The sequence below is a fragment of the Atractosteus spatula genome, chromosome 5 (assembly GCF_055471065.1).
Source record: "Atractosteus spatula isolate fAtrSpa1 chromosome 5, fAtrSpa1.hap1, whole genome shotgun sequence".
NCBI classification, from domain to species: Eukaryota; Metazoa; Chordata; class Actinopteri; order Semionotiformes; family Lepisosteidae; genus Atractosteus; species Atractosteus spatula.
The window spans coordinates 15079901-15091453 of record NC_142710.1 but is presented as its reverse complement, the minus strand read 5'-3'; the positions used below and the strand labels follow the sequence as shown (position 1 = coordinate 15091453).

At 42.6% G+C, this 11553-nt stretch overlaps 1 protein-coding gene across 1 annotated transcript in view; it reads right to left on the bottom strand.

Annotated features, from left to right (window-relative positions):
- Positions 1–11553, bottom strand: part of wdfy4 (WDFY family member 4) — a 69817-nt gene that overhangs the window by 57171 nt on the left and 1093 nt on the right. Inside the window, exons 2-9 of the mRNA XM_088916811.1 lie at positions 10192–10405; positions 8543–8786; positions 7839–7953; positions 5364–5473; positions 4354–4476; positions 3682–3871; positions 2416–2605; positions 643–803 (exon numbers count right to left, since the gene is read on the bottom strand). Of these exons, the coding sequence (XP_088772937.1) occupies positions 643–803; positions 2416–2605; positions 3682–3871; positions 4354–4476; positions 5364–5473; positions 7839–7953; positions 8543–8767 (1114 nt within the window). The 5' untranslated portion in view covers positions 8768–8786; positions 10192–10405. The remainder of the gene's footprint in view (positions 1–642; positions 804–2415; positions 2606–3681; positions 3872–4353; positions 4477–5363; positions 5474–7838; positions 7954–8542; positions 8787–10191; positions 10406–11553) is intronic.

Here is an 11553-nt window from a genome sequence, read left to right as displayed (position 1 = left end):
GCAGGGGAAACCAAACTCATCAGGGCAGCACAAGCAGTAGTGTGTGCAGTGTAATTGTACAAAGGGTAATACACTCAAAACATATCACATAGCAAAGTGACAGGAAGAGGTCAGTGGAGAGCCAAGAAAATAGGACAAATTAACCGATCGAAATACACAGGCCTCACATTGCCAGGCTTTGGCAAGACGGTAAGTACTTCAGCTCTAAAAGCTGCACCTACAGTATTATCACTGCACGAGCTGGAAGAATCACATTACAGAATGAAAAGCCATCGCATCATATTCTCACAATCAATGTGCCTGCCTGCACAGGCAATTTACTGTAGCAATATAACAGTTGAGACTGAGATTTTGTTGCAACAAAGGAAATATATGCATACAAGGCAAGCAGCATGATTTAATTTCAGTGCTGATTAAAATCACATTATAGCAAAATGAAATAAACACCTCGTGCTTCACCTTCTCTTGTCATAGGCACCTATAAATGATAAATGGCTATTTTGTGCAGAGCCATAATAAGCAAGTATAGTACTTCTTAATCTTATTAGACTAGGAAATGATACTTCATCACCCTGGGCCCCACTGCCTTTTGGGAGGCATGCCATTCTTTTGGAGCAGGATTCGTGCCGTTTGCTTGCTTACCGGTGCTGAGAGGCGGATCAAACGAGAATCCCGGAGGCTGAGGATTGCTCACACAAACAGCGACTTTTAATTCAGCTTTGCCACAGATGGTAAGCGAGGCTATGAAGTCCATCAGGTCCTCAATAGGTTTTCCATTCTTGTCGTTCAATCCCTCATCACAACTGCAACCACGCAAAGACATCAGTGCGTCAACATTGTTGTGTGGCGCAACATGAAATATCAGCTGCTTAAATCTGAATTTATTTAAAGTTTATCTTGTAAGGGAGATTTTCTCTCTACGCTATTGTACTTTACACCGCAGAAATAAAAAACCAATCTAGAAGGCCTATTCTTCACAGGACAGGCCTTGTAATTTGAGGACTGATATGAAGCCAAATCATTGTCAAGCTTATAGTCCTGGTTTTAAGGGGAACCAGTGATTCAGGACATCAGTGATATCTGAAACCTCATAGCATGCCGGAACTCATGTGCCATTACCCACTGTGAGCCCTGCAAGACTGTGTGAGATCAACACTCTTCACAGACATCAGGAGAGAGCTCAATCTCTCCCCACAGCTGAGTGCCACCACTGGCGGCCCATTTCAGATCATGTGCTGTCCACAGATAGTGACTGAAGACTGCCAGCACTGCTCATCATTAACAGGGTAAAGCTACACGGCTCTACAGCTCAAGCCATACTGCTGATGCTTGCTCCAGTAACCTGACTGCGTAGATACAAGCACAGGCACTTTTCTGGTGGGTACTTCACAAGTTCATATTTACATTGCTGCTTCTTGCCTGTTCTGCACAGATCTTCTTGGGAATGTTGCAAGGTCACAGGCAGTTCTGCATCGCACGAACATGACAGCACTTTGTTGAGAGTATTTCGAGACCACCCTGCCTCCATCACAACTAATGTGCTGTATTTAGCAGAAAATATTATTTCCTTTCTAACAGTCTCATTCTTTATTTTCATCGAGATTGTAACTCTTGCAGCCGGTATTGCCCTTTACTGTCTTAGAACCGATTGCACTTTTCCAGCCACCCAAGAGCCGCTCCAGTTTGCAAACTAACAGGTTAGAGGATGATGCCATCTCTCTGGCCCTGCACTTGAACTTGAACACCTGGACAGACGGGACACCTGTGTCAGGATGCTCTTTTCTGATTACAGCTCAGCCTTCAGTACAATTGTTTCCTCTGAGCTGGTCTTGAAACTCAAAGCCTATGTCATAATACAGACTGATAACCACCCCAAAATCAAACTGTTCTCACCTCTAAGGTTTGGCAGTGGTACCGAAGCACCAAAACACAGACCTCCAGGTCCAGGAACAGTTTTTATCCCTAAACGGTATGTATCTAAAACAGCATATACTGTAGCTAACTGCAAACTGACTGACTACTAGCCACCACCAGTGACTGTTGAATTCTACATTTATGTACTGCATAATGCACAGTTTTTGTTTACTACTGTATATTGTAAAATTCTGTATCTTGTTTTGCATTGTGTACTGGAAGGAACTGTCTTTGCACTGTTCTGTTACCGCTTTTATTTTTTACTGTCTTCACCTGTCCCTACACTGAGAGAACAAGCGTAATTAAGAATTCCAATGTACTTGTTACAAATGGAAAATAAACTTTAAACTTGAATTCTTGCTTTTCTCGATTCGCAGATATTGCACTGACATCCAGAGATATCACAGGAATTACAGATTTGCACGCCATACAGGACCCTAAACATTTCCTGAAATGTTTCGACCTCAATACGTCTGGGGACATGAATGAATATGTACTTGCCGGGACAGTATTGTCTCCAGAATCCTGTAGCCCTCGTTATTCTCAAAGTCCTCCAGGAGTGCTGGGCTGAGGGAGTAAGAGTCCCTGATGAAGCTGAACACACCGACAGCCACCTCTGCCAGGACAAGAGCTGGCACCTGGTCCAACATCTTCTGCAGGTTCTGAATGCAGATCTTCACACAGTCCTTTGCTAAAGGAGAGTCCATGAGGGAATCGAAGAGCAAGAGCAAGTCAAAAACTGTCTGGAAGTGTTATTCATTTTTAAGGCTATTTATTTTTACTAATGCCATCACCAGAGATACTGTAACAATGCAAATAGAGGCCAGCCCTTTCCCCCCTTTTTTACTACTATATGCAAGATGACAAGGATGTTGCATGGTTCACTGTCTATGAGGTAACACCTCCCTGTCCTCATTGGGAAACCCAGACACTCAGTCCTGGCATATGCTAAATACCTGGCTGTTCAAAAGACTTTAAGCAAGGCAGGAGCTGTGACCACTGAATAATCAATGTCATGTGAATTACAATGAATCGATGGATAATTCACATAAAGAGAATGAAGTCTTGCGCGAATGCTTGGAACACAAGCCTCCTGCGATAGCCCAGGGTTCCTCTGGTGTGTGGCCATGGACTATTCATTCTGAAGGGGATTAATCACTATTACTGGGCTGAATGTGACACAAGCACTGTTGTCAGTACCAGTAATTGTGGTGGATGGGCAGCTTTATTGGGTTTTTACTGATAAAAATGCATCCGAAAAAATATCTTGAATATAGACATAAAGAATGTATGATAAATGTACTGTATTTGCCTAGTAATGGAAAGAATCTACACAAATAAGAACAAAGCATTTGTGATATTGGACATATGAATTCATATTGAAATCAGCTCCATGATAAGGGCAACTGTGGCATCATCCACCCATCCTCTCTTTCATCCATTCATCTGTCAATCCACTCTTCCATCCCTCTATCCATTCCTGATCAGAAGCTAGGGATCACAACTAGGAGCCCTTTCACAGCACGGGGTGCAAGTAAGAACGACACCCTGAATGGGACGCCAGTATTGACCTTTAATATTGAACAACTGCACAGTCTATCTGAAATAACAGCACTCGCTATCTGATTATGTTAAAAAATTTGTGTTTCTTAAAGCATACCTCTTGTATGCTCTCAAACACTCATACTTCCCAGAATATAGCGTCAGCGAACCGGGCGCCGATACCGTACATGTCTGCAGTAGGGGTTAGCGGAAAGCTGTGTTCACCTCTCAGAGCTGCGGCCGTGTTCGGAGAGCCAGCCCCCGACAGGACTCTCAGCACCAGAGACGCCTGGCGTCTCCAGGAAGGGCTGCACTGGTCCCACAGGGACGTCAGGGCTATAATTAGGCAGTGCAGCTCACAGCTCTCCACCACTTCCTCCACACATGGCTTGTGCCCACACAGCGACGAGGTTATCTGAAAGATCAGACAGCGAGGATGTCTTCTACCACTCCTAAAACTACATACCTGTACAGTTATTGACCTGTTTTTTTTCCTCAGAGTGAATCTTTACCAAAAGAGGAAAAAAATGAAGATTGTAGTATACAGTAATTAGTATACATTAGTATACATACTGATCTCCCATTCGTTTTGATCTAAAACATATCATTGTGTTCATGGACCTCTGACATCTAATTGAAAACAGCAGGGAAACTACAACTTTAACACATACCACTGTCTGTTGTGGTACTGTTGGTGCCTGTCCAGCCTAATTAACTATAATTAGTACAAAACAAAGCTTACTAGCTCTTCCAGGATATGTCATGGATTATTCACTGTGCAGAGGCCACTGAATGCCACGCAAACCACTCACACTAGTCACTGAGGTTTTAATGCATTAATACGGAATTAATTTAATTCAAATTGATTAATTGAAATGAAACAAATGCACTGATTACCTGAATGAACACTTCCTGGAAAGAAGAGTGGGCCACTTCTTCGCCAGGCAAGGACACAAACAGATACAAGCATTTGATAAGAGCAGATGGTAGCCCGCTGTGGATGATGGCTGCAAGGGTCTCCTACAAAACAATTCACACAGGCAAGAGACTGTCATGTTGAATAGAGTACAAGTGCTTTTTGTTGGAAACCTGCTAATAGCAGGGAACATTATAGGAGAATTTGCCAATAAAAAGAGTATGTGTGCATACTCTGACCCCTAAACACACTGCAATACCTATCAAAGCAAAACAGCAGTCCTGACAACTTCCTACAGGAATAAATTAGAAAGAGTGGTGTTACCACCTTGAAGCGTAATCTTGTCAGATCTTAGCAGCTTAGCAACACTGATCAGTCCTGACACCGATCTGAGGGATCTAGGTTGCTGCTGTAAGGGGTGGTGGTGGACCAGCATGTCCCTGCAGACCAGTATTTACAAACCACTGTCCCAGTATGGTGACAGGAGGCACTGTGCTTTAGGCGGGAGCTTCCTTCAGCTCAGATGTTAAACCAAGATCCACACTACTCTGCCAGTTAAGATGCCATGACCGTTTTTGGAGGGGTGTTAACCCCAGAGTCCTGATTGAAAATTCCTCTCTGGACCTACTCAATCTGGCCTCCCTGCATTTCTCTCTTCATTCAGGCAATTTCTCACTTGTCCATAAGATATCTGATCTGCTCAAAATAGGTCTCCTCCTATACAGCATGTAAAGCACTCTGGGATCCTTAATGATGAAAAACAATAAAAATACACATTATTGAATTAATTATTGATGTGTTTCATGGATTTGTAATTAATAACAGGAACATGTCAGTCCAGGGTTGTATATTTAACTCATTAGTTAAATTAGTTATTTCACTAAGTCACTAAGGTTTTATCCACACCTTCAACATGGCCCTACCCATCAGCGAGAACTTTGATTGAATAAATTAATTTTACCAAGACGAACGTATACTGTGGTTAACTCACTGAATCCACACTGCACAAGAAACTGATGGACTTCAGCAAGAGCCACCCTCTGTTGCTTTTCACTTCTTCTTTCCACTGAAAGAATTGTTCCACCGCAAGGCGCGCTTCCTCTGTTTAAAACACACCAACCAGCAGCAGCGTCACAAATACAGCTAAGTGCAGCGAGCTCAGACATATAATATCAACAGGAATGTATTTTTGGTGAGCAAGGCAGGGATCCACCCTTGACCGGACGCTAGCTGATGACAGGGCACACACACAGCGCACAGGAACAGCAACCTAGCCAGCATGTCTGGATGCTGTAGAAGAATCACACATTGAGAGTAAATTCAGGGAAAGCTCAGTGAGAACATGCAAACGTTGCACAGCAGGCACCCCAGGTCCAGATCTCCACAAGGAAAATGGTTTATCAAAGTGAAGCAATCAGGTCTCATACAGCCAAAGAACAGGATGCAAAATGTCAACTGTCCACTTCTACGCCAAGGGTTTTTCTGCCTGACAATTTATACCTGTTGTTTCAAAAAGCTTACAGTTGCATGATGGTGTAGGAATTAGACCTCAAAGGAATATGAGAAAAAACACATATAGGAAAAATGTACGCAAAAACTTTTACATTTCATATTGCAAAATAGCATAACCATAGTTTATCCTGATGGAACTGCGGAAAAACAGACACAATTTCATTACTCAAAACAGAACTCCACTAGTTCCCTACAGAGGAAAGTACCTCAACCCACAGGCACCCTAACATAACAGCGGTAATGAGAAACCCAGCCACATCGGTGCTGGTTGGCTCTTGCTCAGCAGCTGATGTTAGCGGGGCACCACAGCCGAAAAGCGACAAGGTTGTCTTCTCAACAACACCTGACTCTTCACGAACACTTTACAGAAAACATTTCAGGTAATGAGAGAGGCCTCTGGCTCTGGCAAATAATGAGAAACAAAGCTTCTGCAAGAGGCAGCAGAAAAGCGTTACAGGCTGAGGTACAGTAGGTGACAATGGAGGTGTCTAAGACTGTGTGTAACACCTGGCAGTGTAAACATTTCCAGCTTCAAAGCAGGTGAGATGTTTGCTGAGATGTAGGGGGTTCAGATCCTGTGATCAAAGTAATCAGAAAGTTTACTTTGGTTTGCCTTACTTAATTAGTTCCTGGGTAAATGATGAAAGGATGACAAAGTGTCAATCGACAGTCCAGAAACACACCATATAAAATCAGATGAAGACAGAGAGAAAGGAAAAGAAGAAAAAAACAAGGAACCACAAGCGAGAGAGAAAACTGGAGGGAAACTCCAAGCATCTTTCAGACGAGAGAGTTCCTACTTCACGATCATCCAAAAAGACCTGATTGGACCTAAGTACTTGAACCTTGCTAAATCTTGCTAAGCTTGCTATTCTGGGCATTTAGGGAACTTAGATTTCCTGAGTGAAGAATACCTTGGTTAAAAATGGCCATTCCTGCTTGGTAGGTGATTTTTTAGAATAGGGAGATAAGCTCCCACTTACTGTATTTTGTGGCATCTGGATTTGCAGAGGGAGAGATTTAACTACAGGTTGTATTACATTTAATTTAAAAGGCAGCTTCTCTCTTATTTTGGCCTCTGTAGGCATTATTTAACAGTTGAATACTTGGTTTACTGAGGTTTTTCTGGGTGTTCTGTTTCTGGTTTGTTTTCTATGTCTAGTGCTTGTATTTGTCATTGGTGATAAATATTTGTTTTTACCAAGTGTGCCAGAATTACTACTCTTTTCACAAAAGCTGTGTCTCTAACTATACCAACCGCTCTGGTTTATTGTTGGAAAAATCCTTACAAGTTAGGGGTTATGATCAATTGTATTTAATTTACTTATTGACTCAGCCACTTGGTCAATTTCCTGTTACTCACTATTTTCGTAACCCCCAATTTGTAACAATATTCTGGCATTTAAATGCTTTAATTGTTTAGTAACTCCTTGTGTCATATAGGGAGTCAGAATGATGTAGAAAAAGTTAGCAGTTAAATCAACATCACATTAGATTGCTTCTTGCAAGAAAAACAGAAGGTAGATAGGAATGTTGCACAATTCTGAAATAGAACGAGTGCAACATTAAGAGTGGTTTACACAGGTAGGCACAGGTCAAGCAAGAGAAGACAACTTAATTTTAAACTCAGAGTATTGTTCTGTTTTGAGAAACATCCGTCCAGTTTCTAACCATTTCAGCCAATTCAGGGTCACTGAAAAGCCAGAGCTTTCCTGTTACAATAACAGTACAATAACAATGTACCTCAACAGGTATTGTACAGTGTACCTCAAGGCGGGGTATACAGTCAATCACAGTCAATCACAGGGCACACACACAAACACACTCCCGCCAGAGTCAATTTTCCCAGGAGTCAATGAACCTGCCAGTATGTCTTTGGACAGTTTGACTAAACCAGACTAACCAGAGGGAACCCCATGTGAACACGGGCAGAAGTTAGCAATACAATACATACCTGCAGGTCGGTTTGAAACCTTCTCCTGTATATCTGTAACCAACATCTGGGCAACTTTACCAGCAAAGGTCTGTAAGTTCTTTACGTGGTCTTGTAAACAAGAGCTTTCAGCAACCTGCAAGAAAAGAAAGTGAATGTAGTGAAACTGAGCATCTGGAGTCACAGGCATTTGACAACAGGTATAAAAGAGGAAATTCTCTTAATGTCTCTACAGTGGCCATATACTGTTGATTGCATGGGAAGTTATGTCAAATATTTTTTTTATCAAATGTTTTTTGTTATTAAACCTTTTGTGATTAGAAATAAGTCTGCTAGCACATCAGAACACAGAAATCTTGAATTTTCCACTTCTGACCCAAATCTTTAAAGCAAATAGCGATTTTCAATAACACACAGTGAAGTGAGATCATACTTTTTGTGTATTATTATTAAATTTTCTACCCCAATTAAAATAATAATAAATGATGAAAGGAACAGGAACAGAGCTTTTCTCTGATATCGAACACAAATATTCATTCTGCACCCAAAGCAGGTGCATTTTAACATCAGTCCTTTGTGTTCTATGAACGTTTTACAGAGGATATCTGTTACCTCTAGCCCAATAATAAATAATATCACTTTCAGTATATCGCTTGCCATCTTACTTTTTATTATCACTTACTGGATACAATGTACTTTTTACACATTGGTGTTCTGTGTAGTACCTCAATAAAAAGTGGCAGTAGGTCAAGTATCTTAGTCTCCCGTTCCTCCTTTGGAAGCTGAGTGTTTCTTTCCAAGCGTAACAGCTCGTCGCTCAGTCTTGGCTGTGCCATAGCGGAGTCCTGCTCCTGTGCCTCCTGGACACCCTGGTGCTGTTGGGAATCTCCAGGCCTTCTGGGAATCTCCACCTCGGAATCTTCTCCCCGTTCTGAGCTCACTGGCTGCATGACTCGCGCAGGGCTTTCTCTTGACAACACAGAAGTCGAATGTTAGTGGCCTCTCTGAAAGGCCGGTTACCACCTAATCAAGGACACATGACGCCTTTGCATCTAACAACGCAGTCCTTTGCTTCAGCAAAATACCTGCCTTATAAAACAGTATAAGCAGAAATGCCTAGATTTTTTTTGCGCCTCCAACTTTTACGCTAAAATCACCATCGAATACAGTGGCTGCATACTGCGGGTTTAAGTAACAAAAAAAAATCAAAGGTTTTGTCATAAGAAAACCGTCTTCACTTCTCTAACTTCTTCCACCCCTGTATTCATCTACTGCACACTTCAGTATAAGAACACAGGAGAGGTAACAAACATGAGGGGCGCATCTTGCCCGGCTGGCTAACTGGGTTTTACTGGCTAATTGATTCCAGGATCTTATCCTTCCTTCTTCTTCACATGGTACAGTATCTCCCTAGGTGGTTTTCTGCTTTGACAACATGGCTCAGGCGATTGTTCCAGAGACTTCCACAACCCTACAACACACAAACAGTTCTCAAAACCATCTTTCTCTTTCTTCTTGCTGTTTACTATAGCTGGCAGCCTTCTGAGTATCAGCTCTTAGTATCACACCTCAAGCAGATATTCGGCTGTCTAATTGTTTCCTGTGCTAAAGGGGTAGGAGGATAATTCTTTTTCTTTGAGGTCACCTAACCACACACACACTACTGTCGGGGAGACATTTCAACACACTGTAACTGCGAAATGTAATTCATCTTCTTAATGACTCTGGAAACATGTTCATTGGCAACAAACTACTACAGCTCGGCTGCATTGTGTAATGCAGTAATCTTACTATAGGAGTACACTGCATTATATATCGACATAGCAAAGGTTACAAATGAGAGAGCATTAGGAAAGTGAAAACAGGCCACTCATTACATTTCTGTAACTTCCACTATTTGCCTATCATATATTACTCATTTACAGTACATTGGAGCCCGAAGTCACCTTGGATAGAAGATTGAGCCAAATGAATGATGATAACAACATTTGGTTTATTTTAAGAAAACTTTTCCCCCATGCTACGTGGGCAATGCAAAAAAAGACTTTAATTTTTATGAATGGATTTTTAGTTTACCAGATTGCTGGTAATATCTTTTTGCTTTGCTCTCCAGGCTGTATCGAGGCAGGACAAAGGAACCTGGCATCTGGAACTCTCTGGATCCTAATTTCCTAATTGTTACTCACAAGCAGGAGGCATGACATGTACTGTACAGTCACAGCCACTGAAAGCAGAAGACAATGTCAGAAATGCAGAAGCCACGCAGGAGCCATCGCTGTCCAGAACTGAGCCCAGGACACAAGAGCTGACAGACAGCCGCCTGACAGTCCACACCACCCCCCTGCACAGAAAACAGAAATGAAAATCAGCCCACCTGTGTGCTTCATCTTGCTGCTGTCTTGGGCTTGCTGCGATCTGGCCAAGTCTTGCAGAGGACTGTCCTGTTGTTTTAACACCTCAAAACATGTTCACCAACACAAGTGCCGGCCGTGTCTTCATCCAGCAAATACTTGTAATGTGTGGGGGGTGTGAACTTTGTACAATGAATAACTCCTAACTCCGCCACGCTAAATCATGTGCTTCATTTCCTGGGAGGAAAAGCAGAAGTGAAGAGATCAGTTGTTACGCTCAAAGTGTTTTACATTCACTTTTAAAGTGCACACATGCAGCTTGACATTAGACCCTGCCCCCCCAGTTTCTGGTAGAAGAGACTATGAAACAGAACTGATAACCCCAGCTCTCTTATTACTTATTGCTTATCACTCTACAAATGCTATACAGCTACAGTCCCGCCACACAGCTCAGAAGTTGTGGTTGTCAGCTGTTCATGTGCTGGCACATCTATTTCAGTATGCAAAAGCTGCCTGTATAATGAGTGCTCTAGATTAGTTCGGTATGTTAGTTTTAGAGGTTTGCTGCAATGGCAGTGTTTGTGCTCTTCCCTGTGTTGATGTGGGTTTTCTCCAGGTGCTGTGTTTGTCCTGTGTTTGTCCGAAGATATGTTGCTCAGGTTAACTGGCGTCTCTACATTGCCCCTCCTAAGTTTGGGAGAAGGAATGTGTGAGTGTGTGTGAGAGAAAATGTGTGTGTTTTAGAAAGGAATGTGTGGATGAATATGTGAGGGAGAATGTGTGAGTGTGTGTGCAGGAATGTGTGTGTGTGAGACAGATAGTGTGAGTGTCTGAGAGAGAGACTGTGCGTGTTAGAGAGAATGTGTGTATGAGTGAATGAGAGAGATTGTGAGAGTGTGTGAGAGAGAGATTGTGTGTGTGTGAGTGTGTGTGTGAGAGAGAATGTATGAGTGTGTGTGAGCAGGAATGTGTGTGTGAGTACAGTATGTGAGAGAGAGATTGTGTGAGCGTGTGTGAGCAGGAATGGGTGTATGAGAGAGAGATTGTGTGTGAGCGTGTGTGAGCAGGAATGTGTGTGTGAGTGTCTGCGAGTGCCCAGTGAGGGCCTGCTGTGCCACCCAGGGTGTACCCCACATTCCGCCCTTTCAGTTTGGGCACTAGTTCAGTGCCAGTCTCTGAGGATAAAGAGATCAGACACTTCTAAAAGCAGGAGTGTGCTAATACAAAGTGCACAGCAGTCAGTGTAAAAGACTTTCTTTGAACCATTCATCTTTCCTAGGGTACTGCATGGCCACTTTCACAAAACATTTAAGCTGTACAAAAAAGTGCTCACTGGTCAAGCGCACTGTGGACGTGTCCCCGGTGGCATTTAACGAAAACACGAT